This window comes from Echinococcus granulosus, assembly GCF_000524195.1.
Source record: "Echinococcus granulosus chromosome Unknown EG_S00063, whole genome shotgun sequence".
Taxonomy (NCBI): Eukaryota; Metazoa; Platyhelminthes; class Cestoda; order Cyclophyllidea; family Taeniidae; genus Echinococcus; species Echinococcus granulosus.
Window position 1 is genome coordinate 1 of NW_020170443.1, and position 22,448 is coordinate 22,448.

The following is a 22,448-nucleotide window of genomic DNA, read 5'->3' on the forward strand; positions in this document are numbered from 1 at the left end:
ATTCATGTAGCTATCATCCAAATAACGCTGTGTAAGATGTAGGTCAATAAGGAGGATAAGAGGAGTGCTCGGTGTTGTTCCTCTTGGTTAATTGGTCTCAACCCGTCCCCAAGCTCATTCATCCAACTTAGACTCCTGTATATGTCGGCTATACATTTCCTTACTTTCCCACCTCTAAATCTACCTATCCAACATTGGAAAATTTCAAAGTGAGTAGCCCACAATGCTAGGTGGCGAAGTTAGACATGGCAACTGAAATGAAGGTGTTGTAACTCAGTTGACGTAGGCGACATCCCTTTCTCTCACGTGTTTGCCAATTCTTGGCCATTTCTTCGATAGGGGAGAGTAGTTCCTTGCATCCATTTTCATGGAGTTGACGAACCAAATCGAATGGATTTCTGCAGGCTTGCACAGTGAAGGGAATGCATCAGTCACCATTCATTCGGTTCCACTTAACAATAGCAGTGTGAGCTCTCATAGTGGAAATCTGCTGGCAATTAAATGTAAAAATTTGTCACTTTTTCTACACTCTTGTCATTTTCAGTCCAATTTCAGTGCAACAAAATGGTTTGCTCCTGTGAGGTCAAACGGGTCAAAGGTCTGCCATTCAAATGGTCCAACTTATTGGTTGCTCCTAATACATACGAGAGTTGTTCTGCCAGCACACCAGAAGAATCACATTTCCGCATGCTATGACTAAAGAAAATAAAATGCGGAATATGTTAGGGCAAGTAGAATGAGTGGGTGGAGGTCTTTTGGGCAAAATTGGCATGTCGCTGTCCAACACTCCTCCGAAAAGAGTAAATTGGGGCAAAAACTTGAAATTGTTGATGCCTCTCATAGGTTACTCAAGGGATAGGACGGAATTACCTATCCTTTGATAATGGAAAGTGCTCTGTCAGTAGGCAGAGTAACCTTTGATTAACTATGGATCACCAAACAGACTCGAAAAAAGAAATATTTATTGGGTTACTGAAATGCTAGGAAAATCCGTAAGATGTGTTTAAGTGATGAAAAACAAAGACGAGCTGAAAACACAAAGCACTTAGTTGTTTTCTGATCAGGGGTCAAATTCGAAAACCATTACTTTGAAATCAGTTGGCACAGCTTCTTGTATATATGTGCAAACATATAAAAGTGCGAGTAAGCTAATGCCTTAAAATGAAAAGGAGTGCAAGCATCTTCCACTTGGCTGCTTCAAACAAAAGTTGGAGCGCAAATACATATCCACGATTTTGTTTCTTTTCGTTTTCGATTTGGTCTTAGGACCACTGGCGTGGATTGCTACACCCAGCATGGATGATGGTCCCTATGCTGTCACCATGACATAACTAAGTAGGTACCCGTAAGTCCAGTGAAACTTGGAGGGACACCTAAACGTTGCTGTGATATACGCCGATGATGAAACAACTCTTGATTCTACTATCGCAATTCTGTTGTTTCCCTAGTCATGGGGCGGTGTTTGATTTTCCTCCTATCTCGCGTTATCCGTACACGATGTGAGGATTGTTAGTTTAATGCTCTCCTAATTGTCACAATGCAGACCTGGTGATGGTTAATTCCTCGCTTTACTGCAACCGGTTCTCAGGCGATGCCTTTTACAAAAATACCAACTCAGTTGACTTGTTACTCTACGAGCAGATTTTCCTCTTCTGGAATGTGTTGGCCGGCCACAACTTCGTAACAGCTCGGCAAACTCACCGGCATTCGTTTGGGTTGTGTGTGATGGTGTTCCAGTCAGGCCTGCAAGTGGCTACGTCAGGCACTATTGAATGGATGGAGCGGTGGGATTGCGGGTAGTTGTACAGATCTGCATAAGTTGCTTTGATGAGTCAATTTCCTGCTTCATGTCATTTTTTTTTGAATTAGTTTGCTATTATCTGCTGCAGTGATGTGCTTCATCTACTGTTTCGCAAAGATGCCAGTTGTAAAGTTGAAGGACCCTCCAAATGTTTAATGTCGCTGTCGCTCTCTTATAGTGAGATTGATTGTCTATAAATAGTTTTTAAAACATTTGGTTTGATCTAAAATAAGTGGGAAGTAGTGGCAATGCTGGTAGATTTCACTGCTAATAAAATCGCCAAGTCGGAAACAATGGCATTTAATGTTCTGTAGTGTTTAGTTTATCCTTATTTGCATCTTCTTTGCAACTAGACAGGCAGAAAAGTCAAGGGGCTATTTTCGATTATGTAAAGTGTATTTAAGAGACTTGGTAGTCTGTAGCAGTCCAGTTTTTCCCTGTAATGTTAAGAAGTCCCATCGATACGGGGGACGACTTATAGAGAGCTATAGAGAGCTGAAATGATTTAGGCAGGGTCTTGACTAATTAAATAGAGGTGGCTGGAACAACTAGTTTTAACATCGCCAATTCCAGTCTTTTTCAAGCGTAACGATATCTAAGGTAGTAGGGACAGAATTGTCCCTTTTTCGCCAATCTTTAAATAGGGCGCCGTGGGTTCTCAGACCGTCGAGATACGTTGGGAAACCCGAAGACTAGGTGATAGCTTCACAGATCAAATTGCAGTAACAGCGGTGGCAACTGATTTATGTAATGCTTAAATGCGGAGAATTGCAAGTGTCTCACAAGGCGTAATCACTCCTGAGGACTGCAACCCAACAAATCATTCGATGTCATACTGGAAATCACTGCCAGTCAAGGCAACTCGTTGAAATGCACTGTAAAATTGCAACACCACCCAGAAGTAGGTGAGCATGTGCATGTGGTTAGGAACGAGCAGCGACTGATGCATTCGCAGCATCGTGGGAGTCTGCTTTGGAAAAGGTTTTGCTGGGACGGCACTTCGTACTAGCTCATGCAAAATTTCCAGCATGGACTACGGTCATGTAAAGGAAGACAATTTCAAAAGTAACGGAGGTCAGTGCAGATTCGCCAGTTGAAGGCAGTGCTTTCTTTCTCCTCTATGTAAAAAGACATTCGAATGGGAAAATGATTCTGCAGATTTTGTAGTTGAGCAACCTTAGCTTCTTATGCTATGTTCTCAATAAAATGTCTTTAACGTAGGAGAGGATGAAAGCAATGTGTTGACTGGCGGATCTGCCCTAACTTCGGCAACTTTTGAAATTGTCTTCGTTTGCCTAGCTGTAGTCCATGCGAAAACATTTACGTGAGTTAGTGCGCGAACAACCGACGGTTTCATTCACGTGGATATCACGCCCAACTGGCTGTGCTTACCCAGCAAATCTCTTTCCCTCCACAGGCTTGTGTAGTGAAGGGAATGTATCAGACACCAAACAGTTTTGTTCATTTAGCAACAACTATGACTCCCCTAATAGTGGAAAACTGTTGACAATCAAATGCACAAATTTGTCACTTTTACTTCATTTGAATGGAAATGACTGTACGATGGTTGAAGGTAAAGCAGTAGAAAAAAGAAAGAAATTCACGGACACAACAAGCACTACTACTTGTCAAATGCTTCTTCCTTTACGCTGATCAGGGTGAGATGTTAGAAGGCATCTTAAAATACAATTTGATAGATATGATGTATGAACAACGAATACGGGGTGGTTTTTTGTCCCTTGAAGTGTTTTCAATGATACAGATCCATTACAGATTGGGTAAAGGCACCCATGTTCAGTTCCGGTTGTCACAAATTACATAGTGTTAATTTTTTCTGACAGCATTGTCTTCTCAATCTGATCAAGGAAGACGCAAAGTTTTCGATGCAATATTCCCATTTACTGAATGACCAACTGAAGAGGCAGTCATTGCTTCGCACAAAGAAATGCAAAGGCGCAGTTTTCCATCGTCATTAGTTGTGACAAACGTGGAAAAATTTCAATCAAGGAAATTATGCATTCGAACAGGAAATTGCCCATATGGAAGGGCATATAAGTGTCGTGAAATTAAGCTCAGTGAGCTTGATCATGCTAACGGACCGGACAAACCTTGCAGCCTACATGCATTACAAGCAAAATATTACAATTTCTAGCGTTGATCTGGTCTAATTGAAGACCCTCTGCACAATGCAAGAGACACCGAGCGTATGTGCAAATACTATTGGCCAAAAGAAAAGCGGCCACACGAATAGGACCGCATTAAGCCGCCACAATTACCTGCTTTGTTGCCTTAAGTGAGGGCAGTTCCAAGCACAGTGGCAACGTTGTTCTCCTGTTCCGCATTGGTACGGCCTAGTAGCAGTTGCAATGATCTCTGCAACCATCAAAGACCCCTTCAGATTTGGTGCATATTTCTTTGCAGTTTCAATTTAGCCAAAAATTCCAGCTTTTGAATAAGCAGCTTAAACCAACTTAAATCTTTTTGATAACAGGTAGCGCTAAATCAACCACCTGCTAAACACACCAGGACGCGCAGCGACTGCATATCAGTTACGGATAAAGCGCTGCTTCGGCTGCTAATTAAAACGTATTGTATAAATTCCTACTTCGCTAATTGTTAGATTTGATAACTAATCGTGCAGTTATTGGCAGCAACCTTAATTGTGAGATTAAAAAATTCATTCCTAGATGACAACACAACATACCAATCTCTGATGTAATGCTAATCAAAAAGGCAAATAAAAATCTCACTAAAATATGGTGGTGCACGAATAATAAGTGCCATAATGTAAAAGTGAGTCTTTTTTACTAGACTGTAATACCATCAAAAAAGCACATCTCCCCCAGTTTATTATTTTCTGCCCAAATCACCTAAAATATATTTTCTGTAACCTTCTTGGTTTGATAGTCTCCCTTCACCTTTTCACCTTTGTTAACTGTATAAATATAAAAGAACACGTGCGCTATCCAAATCCGTTTAGTGCTCTATACCTATACCCATTTTTTGATTACAGACTCCTTACTAAACTGGATAAAATTTGGAAATTCCCAGGCTGTGTAGCGTCCCAGGACTTTCTTGAAGACGAAAGCATGCATAATGCCCGAAAGAAAAATGTAATGCCAACTTGTAGAAGGGCTTGGAAGCCACTGGCAAAGCCGGTGGCTATGCCGCCTTGCGGGGTTACAACGGCAGAGCTCCTGTGTGTAAAGCAAGCAGTGAAAGCTTTACAGGTGTTAAATTGTTACCAACATAAAAGTAGTACAATCCGGGAATTTGTCCGAGAACTCAATCTAAGAATTTCTCATTATTTCTCCTCAAATACAAATTTACACTATCTATGATTTCTGGCAATTGGCATATTATAATCCAAGAAAAAAGCGGGACATTTATAAAAATATCCTGTACAGAATGTACTTTCAAGTGCAGCACCGGAAACCACATGCATTCTCTTGATTCCCCTATGGAATCTTGAAACGTCACGGCAAGATGACGAAAAATATATTTCCCTCTAACAAAGGCGCTAAGAGGCTGCTGGCATGCTCCGAAGGCCACGTCGACCAGCTGAAGTACAAACTTCCAGCTGAACCAACTACTGAAGCACTACGCATAAACTGCAGTAACCTTAAAGCCTTCTTTTTGCCGAACGAATGCATGACATTCGTAACAAATATTACTACTTTCACTCAGTTGTTTGTAAGTAACCAACTGGTTTATTTTGATGAAAGTTATCATCGAGCCAAATTAAGGCAAGAAAAAGGTAAAGCTATTGTCCCTAACAGACGTTAGGAATTGTGGCAAACTTCCCTCTGCATACATCTTAAACCTATCCACACGTTTTTTCATCATCAATACATAGAAAACCGACATACATTTAAAATACCTTCACCCAATCTGGTTCACGGTTTTGATTTTGGGGATTCTACCTTATAACCATGAACTTCCAACTCACTTGTGGATAATAAGTGAAAATTTCTCTAAATAATGTTAAAAATTAAACATCCGTAGGGAGAAACTAAGACCGGATAGAAAGATTTAGTTCAAAGATTACGCAGACATAAGTGACTTCAAGGGAGTTGATTAGGCTTGGGATACCTATGTCCAGTCAGAGAACCCATTGTGGTGTGATCGCCGATGGTCAAAATAGTTTCTTCAGCATTCAGCAGACCTCAGGGCAATAGAAAATTGCAAATCGTGGGTAGTTGATGACCAAACTTGGCCGCATGTTTTGCATCCATCCTGTATTGTGCTCTTGAGTAAATCCCTGTCATATTACAGACTCATAGCATGGAATGTTGATTAAGTGGGATAAACGTGATCTGACTCAGTTCTCAAATCGCTGAATGTAACTCCACGTTGAATTTGCCCCATAGCATCTGGTGAGGTTCCTGAGGGTGGCAATGGAACCCGCCAGCCAGAATTGGTCTGCGCACACCTCATTCCTCTATTGTTTAATGTCACATTTGCCTAGGAAACGAGATAGCTTCGGTTTATGCGGCATGGGATTCAAAAAAGAGTGCCACACCGAGAGACTGACTCGTCTACAACCAGCTATTGCAGAGAAAATAACGAATAAATACTTCGGTCATTTGGTGCTACTTATATCTAGTAAGTAGCTATGAGCTAGTCCAAACATTGTTTACTATGGAAATGCCATTTTTTAAATCTACGATTATATGACCACCACGATTCAATTCGTAAACATTTCTCTACCGCTTTGAGATTTCCTAGAAGTGTTAGAAGGAGTCGTAAATGCAGTGAAAGATTGTGCCCTTCCCTTTAGCGCCGAGGCAACCAATCATGACAGTATCCATTATATCATTAAAAAGTGACAGAAAAGCGTCACTTTTGGTTCAAATTATCGATTGGCTGATTACGTGGACGGCCTTCAAGGAGGCACTGACCCACTGCAGATCTTGCAGGTATGCGCGATCAGCTGCCGTTTAGGCGTGTTTTTACACACAACAACTGTGTCCAGTGGTTCCGTCCCATCAAGAACATTAACAATCGGCATATTTTAGAGGACATTTTTAAAGAGATGACCTATGGAAATGAGAATGAGGTCAGAACTGCCTACCTAGCCGCAATGGATATAGTTAGATTTTCAACTAGTGAGGCGTTGCTTGTCTTTCTGCAGAATGGAGGATTGATAGCTCTCAAAAATCTCATCAACAGTTGCCACCTCGGAAATCGAGGTCAGGCGACATTTGGATTGGCACTTAACATTCTCGAGGGCCTACTCGCTGTCAGTGCTGATGTCAGGGTCTACCTCCTCCGGTATTGGGACATGCTGTTACGTCCAGTTAAAAAGTCTTTTGCGCATTTTCAACGCACCTATGGATGTACGGATGTAAAGGGAAAGTTAAGCCCATTCGGCAGTAGGAGTGAGTTTCCAGACATGTGTGCACATTTCTACCGATTTCGACTGGAGGAGAGAAACAACTCACACCGACTACCTCCAGACCATGATGTTGGCCTCTTCTCCGAGTACTTAAGAACTTTGGAAATCATAGTTCACACAGCTCCTGACTCAACTCCAGCTCTCTTGAAGAAGGTGTTTCTAGCTAATAAACGCCTCGATCCCTTCCACAAAAGCATCAAGGACTTGAACTTGCGTGTCCCATCCAAAAAAGCCGATTTCGTGTATGGTCCAAGGGTGGATTTGATCCGCCAGGAGAGTTTGGGCACACCCCTGAAAATTGTGCCTTACCTCAAGTTCTTTTTCAAATTGGAAAAAGCAAATTCAAAACAAGTGGATAAGACTGAAGGTGGGGGTGGAAAAACTACTTCTAAACTGGGCGCTAAGAAATCCGAAATTGCTGATGTTGAGGTGACGTGTTTTGACACGATGAAAGGGATTGCTCTTGAACCACCACCAGTGGAGGAGCCGAAAGCACCTCAAATGAAGTTTTGTCAACAACTGGATGACTCAAACCGTCTAGCAGCAGTTCATGTGTTGTCACACACGACTCCGTCTATTGTGGCTCTCACAAATAAGAATCCGCTTTTCTGTCCATCCGTTCGAAAGCTGATTGATCCTACCGGCAAGTTGGAAGACACTGCCTTGAAAATTATGAAGTTTAAACCTCCCAAAATTGCTCACGAAATCTAGTGGAGAAAATGCCAATGACCAGAAAATGAACGAAAAAATTAATTTAAACTTGCGGATCAGTGGTATTAACTCGGCCTATGGAGATGAGTTGGGCAAAATTTTTCACATGTGCCTGCCCCGGCTAAGTTCGCTAAAATCTGCCAAAGCAACCGAGGAAGTGGTCTGGCCTTCTGATCAAGGAGTCGAGGAGGACGACAGTCAGGGCTCGTTGGAAAACCCCAAAACTCCATCATCGGGCGAACGTGTAGCGAAGGGCTCCTTTGACATGAGTATCGTAAACTCGGTTGAGAGTTATACCGATTATCTGGATAGGGCGTCAATTCAAACAGTCGATGATTTGGCCAGAATGATAGTTCGAAAAGCATTGTTTGGAATACTGGAAAAACCTATGCCTGATATAGAAGGTGATGTGGCCAAATTGTGTCAAGATTTCTGCGAGCGGAGCGGCTATTCCAAATATTCTCTCGATAGTCTAGCTGAAGCCATCGTCGACAAGGTGCTAGCATGTCTCACTAATCCAATTACGCCACCATCATTTGATCGGACAGTTGAAGACGAAATTAAACACACCATTTATCAATGTTTGCGTGGTGAACAGGAGGAATGTAAGTGGAGTAAATTGCCAAAAATTAAATCGTCACAAGTGGGAGGTAGAACAGTCACAAGGACATCGGAAAATACGCAAACTTTACCGGTTCTAAGCTTCCGCAAAACGCTCCAGAGGACTGATAGAGACAAAGTAATCGGGGAATTGGAGCTGAATTCGGAAAACGAAGACAAGACCAGATCAAGCATTTCTCTCAAAGATAAGGTGAGCCCGCTACCTGGGACAAATACTACACTGGAGACTTACCAAGAAACCGAGACGCGCCAAGACGGTGGAGGCGGTCAACCACAGGGAAAAGACACTCAGCCTGTGAAAGACGTCCGTAGACGTCAGTCATTTGAGGGCAGTGAAACAAATGTTCAGAAGCCAATGTTTCCAGCCTTGGATGGAGGTTCGAAGTCGATCGCTTCAATGTCTCAAGATGGTGGCGAGGGAAAGGTTGCTTTCCGACTGTGCGGACAAAAAGATCGGGTTGACTTTGTGGACAAGAAGAGAACGGTAGCAATCAGCTGCAGCACGGAACCGTCGGTATGTCGAATTCTGGATCATGTGTTTACAAATGTGGCCGAGCAAATTTCTACCCAATTGGAGGCAACTCAGAATGCACGTTCAAGTGCGGAATGTAAGGAAGTTGAAGTGAATCAGCAAGCGCTCTATGTTGTACAACGCGTCATCTCTAATTTAGCCATTCAAATGTCAGCCGCATCGACTAGAGCTTGCGAATCGTTGGAAGAAAGTGAAGCAATTAAGAGACGAGCCACTAGCATAGGTAGACGAGTTCTATCTCACCCTGACATTTCACCAACTTTTCGTACTTCTGACATTGATATGAGGAACAGGGCGATGTGTATCGTAAATAGGATTGTATTAGGTGCGTTGTATGAGCTGTCAAAGGGTCAAAACAGCAGCAATCAGAATGCCTTGCAGGAGGAAGAAGAAGAAGAAGCTGATGCTCCAATTCCCATTGTTTGGCGGCCACGTGGAATATCATTGGCGCGTGCATTTAGAACAGGAAGACTCGCAACCTGATTGGTCGTTTAGCCTGACAATCGTTAATGCTAATCAAGGAAAGCATAATCGACTGACTGGCTAAAATGCATGATTTTGTATGTCATTTCGTATTTGAAATAAAAAGGCATGATTAATAAAGCTGGTTTGCTAATAATCTGGGAAAGGTGTGTGAAATGAATTTAATTTGACTTATTTCATGCCATCGCAAGGCGAATGGACGATTTGTTACTAACATAAACAAATCCCCTTCTCCAAACTCAACCTAAAGCCTTCTGTAGCTTATTAAACAAAAGCAAGTTGATGCTTACTAGCCCTTTAGTGCTCATTTTCTCATAGTATTCTTGCTTTTTACAATGTCTTTTTTCTGCTTTGTTTTAATCACTTTTGGTCACATTAGTGAGAGGCAGCTACGCTGGCCCCACCTCTGATCTTTCCGATAATCCCTAGGGCTCCACTTTGCCCTTGCATGGCTATCAATTCGCTAGAAATGTAACGAAGTAAAACCGGTTTCCTGCTGTATTTTTTTGTTCTTATGCACTCAGGCTGGAATTACATTGCTCCCCAGAGCCATAAAGGCTTACGAGTAACATCAGGAAAAACTCTTTTTTGTTAAAACATCAAACCTATATCGTGTCTGTCTAGAAGCTTTGCATATGGTTGAAATTCAAAAGTACACTTTACGTTGGTGTTGACCTGCCTGAAAAGAGGTTTTGCAGTAAGCAGGTCAAGGGCTGTTTCAACAGCTGTTATGTCTGTCATTATTCTGCTTGATAGTCGGTTTGCGTATTTGGGAGCGCCGTCTCGCTTCGGTCCCATCGGGCATCCAGTCACCGCCGTTACCGGGATGGACCCATCTACCCCGAACCCCTCCCCCCACTTTATTAGCCAACCTCAAACGTTGTTCTGAGCGTGGCTAAGGGATGAATCCCTAACCCGCTGCGCGGTCCCCAGCTTCATATTCTCACTCATAACTACTTCTTCAAATATCCCATACCATCCATTACGGTACACTGGCCTTTCCAATCGGTCTAGTTGGCCTAATTTGCCAAAGTGAAATCCTATTGTAATACTTATGTTGTTTTAATGTGCCTTTCAGGGAGGAGGCAATCAAGAAATTCGAACCTTGTAACCAGATCGTCCTCTCCCCTAACCTGTGACTGCGGCCCCACTCCTTCTTAAATATTGTATTTTCCCTATCCATCTTGTCACCTTTAATAAAGATGTCCAAAGCAAATCAACCGGGCTTGTCTAGGAACGCTAGGAATTGGGAAGCGGAGACCGAGGACCCTCGCTCCACACTGTTACCTCTTATGGATTAGTGCCGAAGGTATGAGACATTCGGTTTGCCAGGCGGATTAGGTTTCATTTTTTGTATTTTTTTCGGCATGGGTTAAATGGCTACTAGACTACTCCTTTATTTTGCAGACATGCTTCTTCACTTTATCAAGTTTAAGACACATTCACTGGGTCTTGCTTGTAAGCCTTCAAAAAAAAGGATGTTCATCCATACTTTAATTGCATACCAGGCTTCAAGCTTAGTTGCTCTAAGCCTGACCAGCGGCTCTTACCGAGAATTGTATTAAGTGAAAGGCGGGATTCGTTTTGCTTGCAGGTATTTATCTCTACGTAGAATAGCACCAGTTTGTTGCTGCGTAGCGAATGCGTGGTGGTAGGCACCACATGGGGATTCCACATTCGAGCTGTATAGGATAATAAAGAGAGCATTTTCTTATTAATTTCAAGAGGTCACACCAGTTTTTTGTTTAAATTGACATATACAAAATGTAACAAATGTAGGATATTTTTATTATTGCTACAAGTATTGACTTAATTACAGCATAAATAAGGCTTACTATGACAAATAGTCTTTGTCCGTATATATTTTAGTTTGTGGTAAACCTAGTTTCTAATAATGGATCGCTTGTTATAAAATCTGTGTTTTCATGCCATTTTTTCGTTACTGCGGAGTATTATTAGGTCAATTGTCACAATTGTTTATTCACATCAAGGATGAAATGTGATGGTACTGCGGTGAAATTGTGCTGTTAAAGAAATGGTATGCGATTGGTATTTGTCTATACGCTTTTTAGCGGAGGAGTCATGCTCCAAGTCAGGTTGCAGTGCGACCTTTAGGGTGTGATTTTGAAGGAGAGGTATTTTTGATTGCCTCCTTTACCTGCGCTTTAGCCGTCTATTAAGCGAAGAAATACAGTGAAGTCCAACACTACGGACTTTTCCTACACACCAAATACTTACGTTTCCGAATACAGAAGACCACTCAGTGAAATTAATAAGTCTAGTGGTGCTCGTTGTGAAGATGGTGTTCATGTATTTCATTCCATTGTGTATTACCCACTTTAGGAAGCATTAATTCGGGCCATTCTTACAAAACCTTTTAAAATTCCAATCCCAAATTATCAACGTACTCCCGATTACATAAGAATAACATTTAGCTAGTGGATATGAGTCCAAATGTTTGGGTCTAAAGCGCTCTTTGGCGAAAGTCGCTCTCCATGATCCCTTCGAAACGAATGCACTTGTTCTCTATGAGCCACCAGAATTAAATGCCCATGAAAGCTTAAAATCCGACTCGTAATCTTCAATTTCGGTAATTTAATTTGTTTTAGGGACAAAAGGTTGGTCCATGTTGTTGTGGATCCAATCCTCTCCAAATTTCTCCGACCTCATCAGAGGGAAGTAAGTTATTCGATTTCGAATAAATATCGTTGAAGGGAGTCAAATTTATGTATGATTGCGTCACTGGTGTCCAAATTGCTGACAACTATGGGTGCATTATGGCTGACGAAATGGGTTTAGGAAAGACGCTGCAATGCATCACTCTTGTATGGACTCTTCTGGTATGGCGTAAATTTGCAGCTTTAAAAATTTCACTATCGAGAGAATTGCAATTTTTTGTGGTTTAGCGACAAAGTCCAGAGGCGAAACCGATGATCGACAAGGCTGTCATCGTCACACCAAGTAGTTTGGTGAAAAACTGGGCTAATGAATTGAACAAGTGGCTGCAAGGTAGAGTGAATCCTTTAGCCATTGATTCCGGCTCTAAGGATGAAATAGATAGAAAATTGGGTAAGCGATCCATTTCTGATGTAGGTGCTTTAGCCGCGTTCATGTCGCAGAGGGGTCCAAGGATAGCTACTCCGATTTTAATTATCTCCTACGAGACGTTTCGATTGCATGTAGGGGAATTGCACAAGGGTACTGTAGGCTTGGTTATCTGTGATGAGGTAGGGTGATACATTGCTTTATTCCTCGCCTACTTTTAAGGGTCACAGGTTGAAGAACTCAGAAAATCAGACCTACCAGGCACTGGTTCAGCTGAACTGTCAAAGAAGGGTTCTCCTCTCGGGTACTCCAATTCAAAATGATCTTCTGGAGTACTTCAGTCTGGTACACTTTGTCAACGTTGGCCTTTTGGGGACTGCAGCAGAGTTTCGGAAGAAGTTCGAGACGCCTATTTTGCGTGGCAGAGACGCGGACGCAACTGATGCTGAACAAAAGGTCGGGGAGGAGAAGCTACGAGAGGTTTTATCCGCTTGATTTTGCCTAACATCTCAACTTCTAGCTCCTTGGTATCGTCAGCCGGTGCATTATACGACGAACTCAGGCCCTGTTAACTCAATATCTCCCTGTTAAAAGTAACCTCCGTTTTAGGTTAACGCTTCTTTGCTAGTTGAACAGGTGGTGTGTTGTCGATTGGCGCCGACTCAAGCTCAGGTCTACGCGGAATTCGTTAAGCGAATGGCTCGTGAAGTTTCTAAACAGTTAGGTGGAAGCGGGGGAGGAGGAGACAAGAAGCTCTCTGTCTCTAGTCTCGCCTCAATTACCCATCTCAAGAAACTGTGTAACCGTGAGTTGCTGCTAGACATCCTTAACTTGCCTAGTATTCCCGAATTTGTCGGTGGTATCGCGTGTATCAACTGGAGTTTGTTTGATAACAGCGTAACTTTTGTGTTTTACTTTGAAAGGCTTAATTTATCCAACTTTGGCTGTTTAACATTGCTCTTCCATTATGGTTCCTATTACTACAAGTTATTGCTATTTGTTTTCCTCTTGACTGATTCATTTTGATTTGCCTAGATCCTGATCTAATATTTGACAGGATACGCTCCGGTTCTGACAGTTTTGGGGGCATGCTTAGCTTCTTCCCTAGTGGATACGCCAGTTGTTCCGAATCCGGTCGGCCAGCTCAGCCGGAAATGTCAGGTAGCTGGTTTTATTTAAGTAATACCTTCTCTCCCTCACTCTTAAGGTAAATTTCAGGTGCTCGACTGTCTGCTGGCAATTATTCGAACCACTTCGAATGATAAAGTGGTGCTCATTTCAAACTACACCCAAACGTTGGATCTGTTTGAAGGTCTCTGCAGGCATAGAAAGTGTGTTTCTCACTTCCATGGATATTTTCCTCGTCAATGATGCAAATTACTATCTTTTTACCTTTTGTTTTTCAAAAAGCTATGGATACTTTCGGCTCGATGGAACGATGTCCATTAAGAAGAGGGCGAAGATTGTTGAGAAGTTTAACGACCCAAATGTACGTTCTCTGTTTCTTGTGATGCTTTAAGTTTATTCTCTTCCACGTAGTTTATTGGTAGTAGTCGTTTTTTTCTGTAAATAAAGTAGTATATTGAATTCTGGTTTTCCACCAATGCTAGTGTGCTACTCTATTTCCCTAATTATCACATAAAAGTTATTATTTTTGCGGAAATTCACTTTTTAAACAAAGTATCCAATTGCTTTTTTCTTTTATGCTGTCTTCTTCAATCTAGTCTTTGAGTTCGTATATTAAACGGAAGCCATACAGTTCCTATTCTCAAATACAGCCTCTCATGTTGCCAATGAGATTACTGCCTCGGGGTTACTGAATCAGCTCTCTTTGTCACCGTTTTTACTTTTGATGACGAGATGTCCAACTATTGGCTCTTTTCACCTGGGAAGCTCTACTATTAACACTGGATTGTTTGGCAGGCCTATTGTGCAGTTTTCTTCATTTGTCAAATTTACTTCTACCCAATGTTTGTCGTTTGGCGGACTAGTCGGTTGGAAGCTCGTTTTTCTTTACCTTCCGCGAGATTTACCTTAAGCGATGTCCATTTTTCGAATCTTGTCGATGAAGATGGTTGAAAGCCCAAAGTGTTTGTTCCCATTTATTTTTTTTCATAACCGATGCCGAAGTTTTCTAGTGAACGAGTGAAGTGGTGCTCCTGCTATTCAGTTATCCTGGACTATTTTCGTATGGCACTGGTTTTTACTAATGTTATTAATTTTCTTAGATTCTACACAAAAGCTATTGTTTTTGGAAGAACTATTTTTAAAAGGTGGGATCTCCTTTATTACCGTAAGCCTACGAAGGGTAGAGGCCAATCCAGCCGCAGATTCTTGATAGGGCATTGGGGTTTCTGCATTTCGCATTCACCTCTCAATGTAAGGTCGCGTCGTCTTAGAAGAAATTTTTGTGATTAGAGCTCTTAAAAAAGTTCTTACTTCATATTTCAGTGATTTGCTACTTAGCTTAACTGCTCAGGGACTTCAGTCTCTGCAGAAAGTACTTCGCTCTGAGGAATGGCCTTTGGGCCGTGCTAATGACCTAGTTCCCCTGTACATTAGCAGGTGGTATATCCTTCCATACTGCTTTGCTTCATTACGACTCTGGGACGCTACACATAACCTTCTTATCAATGCTGCGTCATTCACCTCTCTCCCCCTCTCGAATACCGTTTGCGTATTCCGATAGATCCAGATAAATTGCTTTTTTCATCTTAGCTAATGTAAAAACATACCTTAAAATTAAACGGGTGCTGAAAACAATCCCTTTGTGTCCCCGATTTTGTTTTTCCTGGAAGACTTCAGGACATCTGCATCTTTCATTTAGCGACGACTTGGATTGCTTCCAATCTCTCCATCGTGGTCATTGTGTTTTGCCTTCTGCATTATCTTTTACTCTTTACGTGACCACGATCGCATTGTCTAGGGGCGAAATGGATCCGCGTTTCCTTATGTTCGGTTGCAATTGTCGTTGTTCTTGATGAGCGTTACCACTTTTTAGCTGGAATGATTGTCTACTGAAAAATCCCACTTGACCTGTTTGGGTTGTCATCATTATCACGACTTAGCATAGTTCTTTGTTCCAGCCACAAAAATCCCTCCTTTTCATTCCTCGACCTGTTTTTTTACAATTTTTATGGTGGAATGAGCTCTTTTATCCTTGCTTAGGAAACTATTGCCTAGAGTTAGTTGCCCAAAGCTATTCTTGATGAAAAGGTGACACAAAGATCCAGTCACCTTTCGAATGTACGAGAGGTTTGTGCAGTTTCCCGCATAGCCTTTTCCCATGAATTGCAAATCATGAAGGGTTTTATGTCGTAGACTTGTGTCGCACCCTTTATTTGTTCTCCCCACCTTTTTTTCTGTCCTTTTGAACCTTCACGCTGCAAAAGGCCAGTTAAACTCGGCAAAAGTGACTCGGCTTTGTCTGCCTGACCTGATGTGTGTCATTTGGGTCCAAAATTGTGGATGCTTCCCGTCAAATTTGTTGCATAGCATTCGAAGATGTGGTATGGAGTGACAGAACTTTTTGCTTGGAAGTGAATGGTCTAACCAACTTGTCACTGGTGTTTTTATTACTTTTTGGCCAAGATTATTCAAGCTTAACTGGTCTAGAACATCTTGCCGTGAAAATGCAATTCTTTCCACCTACATCAACGAGAAAAGGCCCTGATATTGTAGTTAACCTTACATGTAAAAAGATCTACACCTTGAGAAGGAAGAGAGGAATGCTCCCCCTTCCTCATCCCCCGTTTTCTCTCGACAGTATACCTTGACGTCTTTTTAAATTGTTTCATGAGTGCTTAGGACCCTTTAAGAGTCTTGTTTTTTTCGGTATTCTTGCTTCTGAATTTGTTTTTCTTATCAGTATAGGATCAGAAAATTAGCGATCTTATTCCGCCTAGCATCATGTCCTCTTGTGGATTCTTCTTTCTGTGCTGATTCAGCTGAAGAGACAGCTACCCTCTTATTCTTTGACTTAAGCATACAAGTGCTTACTTTTTAATAAAAAAGATAATGATAAGTAGGTCTTGTGCGTCTCATTTCTAATCGTTTTTTTTTATTGTCCAATTCCGTACATGAGTCCTTGATGTGGAGTATTTTCTTCCATAATGTTTTGGTTTCAGATTAGGGCATACCAACTTTGCCCCACCTTTCGTTGATTCTTACCGCCCCCCCCCACACCCACTTAAACCCCTTTTTTTAAGAGATGATCTCCTAGGTCTCAACCAGAACTGACACTTGTCACAACTCCTCTATCCATCCCATAGTCCCCAGAGTTGGTCTTCATGTTGAGCAGCAAGGCGGGTGGTTGTGGCCTAAATCTCATCGGTGCGAATCGCCTGGTAATGTTTGATCCTGATTGGAATCCAGCCAACGACGAGCAAGCCATGGCACGTGTGTGGCGTGATGGACAGAAGAAGCAGTGCTACATCTACCGCCTCATTTCGGTACGTTGAACATGCCAACCGCAATGTCCTTTTAGACGGGCACAATAGAGGAGAAGATGCTTCAAAGGCAGGCGCACAAGAAGGCACTGAGCAGTTGTGTGGTGGATCAAATGGAAGAGGTGGAGCGACATTTCAGTCTGGGTGAGCTGAGGGAACTCTTCACCTATTACTCAGAGACTGATTCTGACACGCATGACAGGTGAGTCATAAAGGGATGTAAATCCTCCTCTGTTCTCCCCCTCCTTCATTACCTTTCAAGTTAAATGCAGATTTTCAGCTTAATTGGCAAAAACTGGTTCTGCGACTACATTTGTGCCTTGCACAATTTTACGACAGGTTAGACTGGGTGTCAATTAGGCACTTGGAATTAGGAACTCTGCCCGCCCAATAAGGGTTCCCACCCAGTACCACTGTGCAAGTGGGCTGCTAACCACCATTTGCGCGACCGCTACTGACAGGATACCTCACACTGCCTGATCCACGCCTACACCACTCCAATGGTATCGTTGCATCATAATTCCCGTTATAGGTGTAAAACCAGTGTTTCTGTATAGACTTGACTGTTCTTCGTGTTTGATGAGGTCTTACCTAACGCACGCTTGTTGCCTCGCCTCTGCAGGTTCAAATGTCGGCGATGCGTGAATCGAGTGCAAACACGGGGTCCGCCACCCGAAGCGGATTGTAATTGCGATTTGTCGGTGTGGAATCACTGCTACCACCGCAAAGCTCTCGAGGACTACGTGCTAAAGGGAACATGGGACACTGGAATGATCAGTTTCGTCTTCTGGCAGCGGTCTCATGAAGAACAGCGCAAGACTGTCTAAATTCTCCCACCCTCTCTATTCCTGCTCACTAAATCCCCTTTTCCAAGCTGTGATTATGTCTCGACGATTCTATGTGGTTCTTTGGTTTTTATATTGGTAAATTAAAATTTCGCACTCCCTTATTTGTGCTCCTTCGGAATTCCTAGAGAAATAGAAATTTTAAACGGATTCTTTGGGATGGTGGCCGGTCTGCTTGGTGGTCAGGATGTGTGGGCTGGGGCAGTCCGCTGTTACGTTCTGGATGGGGCATTGCCGACTGTGATATCGATGAGCGAGTGACGAACGCATTTGCCCCCGCCTGGAGAACCGCCCTGTGCAGCTAACCTAAGTTGCCGAATGATTTTGCAGCCTGAAACCTGGGTCCGTAAAGCTCGAATTCAGATTGTGCTCCTGCTCCGCCGTCTAGACATCCGGTCCTACTTGTAGCCGCCTAGCGCTTCCCCTATTCTAGTACGGCCGATTGCAATGGCAGGAGAGACTCCACATGGTGTACATTGCTAGTAAAAGTAGAGCAAAAAAGCACGCTCAGTTCGTAATCTTGTCTACATTCTTTAGCACCCGAACGGTTGAATGTGAATTGTGCGTAAGGACGCCAATTTTATTCTAGGAAGTGTGTGTAAGAACCATGTATAATAGTTTAAATAAGATTTTAATGAATTTTGTTTGATTTTTTTCCTAAAGGCTTACTTAAAACTACTGGGAGAGAGCAGTTTGTTTGGTTTTAATAGAGCAAATGCGCCAGCGTTTGTAAATATTTTAAGTCATGTTAATTTCAAAATACTAAAATAATTTAATGGTAAGGTGTGCCACACGTCTATTTGTGCAGATAGATTTACGCATGGTCAATATGAATATTTTTAATGCTTCACGAACCGTCCCCAATATGACCTATACCTCCCCCCTGGATATAAAATTGTATACTCGGACCTAGATACGCGATTTGATAAATGTCGATATTTTATAGCTATAAAATACAAAATATAGGTGGTCCTGTCACATGTATTGCATGGCATATTTCCGAATCCTTATTGGCTGTTGCAAGCAGTTTAAGACCCGGTATTTCTGGGTTATTAATATCGAATAAAAATGTAACTCACATTTCTCATTCATAGCTAGAATTACAATATTAATACAAAGTTATCATACGACAAGGACATATGTCTTCTTTCCTGGCATCCAGTCGAACCAAAACTTGCTATAGGATGGAAAAGAGATGGCATATCTATTCTCGATACCAATACTTATGCAACAACAAGTATCGATAATGTAGCATACAGCATATCAACTATTGTTTGGTCAACGCATGGTTATATATTGTTTGGAGCTAGTGCCTGTGGTCAATTAAGTCTATGGATTCATGCGTCCATGACGCCAGAGCCACAACGGATTCACTTATCTTCCACCGAAAAGCAAATTTCGTCGGTTGAATTGATTGAAAAAACCAGGTTTGATAGGTCAAAATACTGTTATTTTGTAGTGCAAAAGATGGATCCCCAAGCCTATTAAGTAGCCATCCTCGAAATTCTGTGCCAACGAGACGGTCTCTTGATTCAGCTATTTTTCTTGGAGGATGCTGTGATGGTATAATTTGAAGAAAAGCAAAGGTTTAAATTTTACATTTAGGTCGCATCATTCGTGTTGCCGGGGAAGTTGCTCTAATGGGACATAATCTCGAAACAACAACTGAACGTCTCTCAGTATTGGCGCAATGCAACGCTCCTGTTGTAAAAATTCTAGCAAACTACAAGCATAGAATTCTTCTTGTGATAACTGAGGAAAATATGCTAATAGAATACAGATTTAATGACGAATACTGCCGTGATGTAGCAGAACTACTTACGGTCAGTTAGTGGAGTACACGTGCCCGTTGAATTTTTAACTGAAGTAAATTTATTTCTTCATTTTTTACTAAATTTACATCGACACATGTTGGAATTTCGCTGATTCTTTTGCATGTAAATCCGAATAACTCCTCTTGAGTTAATAGTTACCTTTTTATATTTCCTACGTTTTAGCTCAAACTAGCCTCCCAACTGAATGATCGCCCGTGCTTTGTTTGGGCTGGTGAAATGATCCTCGCAATGGCACTTGGTGAAAGCGTGATCCGGGTGTGGGACATTACAAAATCGGATAATTATGCACTATCACCACATCCTAACAGTGATTTACGTCAAAGAAGTTCCATTGTAATAGAGAGACTGGCATATTGCCCCAAACACAGTAGGTTTGAAAACCCCATTCAGCTATCGTCATTGTCCTCCAGAGCTTCTAGCAGCCGGTATGAGTGACGGACGAATCGCGATATGGAAATACACGGATACAAGGCCTCTGCTAAGCACATCCACTGTTGGAATTGACCAGTATGGACACTTTCCTAAGGTGATCGAGTCAGTATCTGGCAACTTTGAGCCGGAGTCCTGTTGGCTTCCCCAACCAATCGTCGACTTGTTCATGAATCACGCAGAAGAACATCTTCGAGATTCCTGCACAAACACGTCTATCGGTGTACTTGTCTGGGATTCTACAACGGGCGTGTTGGCCGCTAGTTATGGCTCTTCTACTGACCCGGCCACTGGTGAGTTTATCTTATATTATCCCGTCAAAAGTATTTGAATATACTACTAATTCACTTGTAGAATAGTAGTGCTTTAAATGACCAAAAGTGCTTTCTGGATTTCATCTGTAAAAAAGTGGAAAAAGGAAAAAAATATTCAGTCGATTCGGATGCTTGAGATGTTATCGTCTCATAGCCCTTAACTGCAAGTGTTCAATGGCCGAGACGGGCTAAATAAAAAGCAAAAGTGGCATATTTATTCGAAAATTTAAAAGCAAAGACAGCTTCAGAACTGTACTTTTCAAAGCTCTTTTGAGTATAATATCGTACAGATGTTAATTGGCTCACTAAAAAAGTTGGATGGTATCCCAACTGCTCTTTCGTTGTTAGTTCACGGACTCAGCCGTCTAGTCAGCGAACGCGATGGTGATCATTTGGACCTCAAGTCTAGTTCCCTAACTTATTCCTAAAGTTACTTCAAAACACATAATCATAGAAGAATGGTAGTTTGCTGGTGTACACAAGGCTCTAGAGGTCACGAGGATGGGCTAGCTGCCGAGGTTCGCTAATTGGGAAAGGGAAATAAGGCATGTGATACCGCGCCGGAAGTTCAACTGCAGGAACAAAGACATTTCTTCTCCAAAAGGTCACACGGTGTCCATATGCATGTATTTGTGATAATTCTACGCCACTAGAAAACCTCGAAGAGGAGGAGAACAAGGCGTCGATCTATTCAGCCTTCATTCTACGCCAACAGCCTCTATGCGCCAACATTGGCGGTGGAGGTAGTGCCGTGGTCCAGGTCTCCTCCCAGCGTCTTGCTGTAATTTCATCAAACCCCACTCACTTTGTCAAATCGGAGGCTCCAGATCTTGCCTCTATTCGAACTGCACTGTCCTCCAATGCGACGACATCTTCAAGTTTTGCAAAGTCCATCGAGTTCACTGAAAGTGTGGCTTGTGTAGAGGAACAACTGCGAAGTGCATTTTGTACACAGGTGGGTGCCTAAATGGACTAATCAAAATTAAATCAAAGAATTGTCATTTAGTGATTTTCGGAACAATATCAATACAAACTAACTAATTTTAATAGGTAGCTGCTTCATTTGCAGTGGGATACTCCCCACACATATGTGTTTGTAAGAAGGGATTTGCCAGTAGGACTGAATTCACACCTCTTGACATCCAGCATGTGTCAACTCCTTAAAATTCTCAAACGTTCGTTAATAATTGTCCTTTTTTCATCACTTTGTCAGACGGCGTCAGTCAGGCATTCGGAATCAGGAATTTTCCCCACTTAATAATGATTCACAAGACTTACCACTGCGCAGGTGGGCTGCGAATCATCATTTGCCGGCTACCCTACACTGTCCGACAGAACGTCTACACCACTTAAATGTCACATAGTTGAATGGCTTAAGGTCTTCCGTAGATGGAGATATTCACGGTAATGAACAGCTTCTTTCACAATAAACTTCCGTCATCCCCACATGATGCTGTTCACATGCACTACCACAGATCTCTGCCATCGTGAGAAACGGTGTCTAATTGGATCTGTTCCATGCACGACGTATGCTAGCGCTGACTACTTTATGGAACACTACCAGAGCGGAAAGGCTATTCATAGGTGTAAAATCGGTAGTCCCGGTTGTACTTGAAGGTCTGCGTATAATTTTAATATGTGTATTTTATGCATAACTGTTCACTAACCTTGGGTGCTTCCTGCTGTTGGTCTTCCATGTCGACCAACACAATGTCAACTTCCACTGTAAATGACTTGTCATTGCATCGTTCACAAACCTGTTTTTGCCTTTCTAGTTTTATTGCTGGGCTGTCCTTTGAGTTTGTGCTTGGTGGGTAATGTTAAATACTAAACTAATTTTTTCCTAACAGATTAACCTTCTTTCAAAATGCAAAATTTATGTAAATTAGCCACATACCATGTAATGTGGCTCCTCCTCCTTGATTGTCATTTCAATGCTGTCATGGCATTTATACAAATGCTGCTCAAGTTCTTGCGCTTTGACTC

General features: G+C 42.1%; 4 protein-coding genes across 4 annotated transcripts; all 4 read left to right on the top strand. All coding sequences in view use genetic code 11, as the record gives it.

The window, feature by feature from the left end:
• Window positions 1-6,722: 6,722 nt before the first annotated feature.
• EGR_06742 (hypothetical protein) lies at window positions 6,723-7,910 on the top strand (the record flags this gene model as incomplete). The annotated part of the gene is made up of 1 exon (XM_024495991.1): window positions 6,723-7,910. One exon carries the CDS (start codon window positions 6,723-6,725, stop codon window positions 7,908-7,910), a length of 1,188 nt encoding a protein of 395 aa, XP_024349531.1.
• Window positions 7,911-7,935: 25 nt separating this feature from the next.
• Window positions 7,936-9,546, top strand: EGR_06743 (hypothetical protein; the record flags this gene model as incomplete). Its single annotated transcript, XM_024495992.1, has 1 exon — window positions 7,936-9,546. One exon carries the CDS (start codon window positions 7,936-7,938, stop codon window positions 9,544-9,546), a length of 1,611 nt encoding a protein of 536 aa, XP_024349532.1.
• A 2,777-nt stretch (window positions 9,547-12,323) lies between these two features.
• EGR_06744 (DNA repair and recombination protein RAD54-like protein) lies at window positions 12,324-17,866 on the top strand (the record flags this gene model as incomplete). The annotated part of the gene is made up of 10 exons (XM_024495993.1): window positions 12,324-12,386; window positions 12,453-12,773; window positions 12,814-13,071; window positions 13,201-13,471; window positions 13,627-13,752; window positions 13,799-13,922; window positions 14,002-14,080; window positions 16,863-17,042; window positions 17,078-17,241; window positions 17,662-17,866. The coding sequence occupies 10 exons, from the start codon at window positions 12,324-12,326 to the stop codon at window positions 17,864-17,866; spliced, it is 1,791 nt and encodes a 596-aa protein (XP_024349533.1).
• A 177-nt stretch (window positions 17,867-18,043) lies between these two features.
• Window positions 18,044-21,429, top strand: EGR_06745 (Intraflagellar transport protein; the record flags this gene model as incomplete). Its single annotated transcript, XM_024495994.1, has 4 exons — window positions 18,044-18,124; window positions 19,882-20,086; window positions 20,130-20,441; window positions 21,116-21,429. 4 exons carry the CDS (start codon window positions 18,044-18,046, stop codon window positions 21,427-21,429), a joined length of 912 nt encoding a protein of 303 aa, XP_024349534.1.
• Window positions 21,430-22,448: the final 1,019 nt, after the last annotated feature.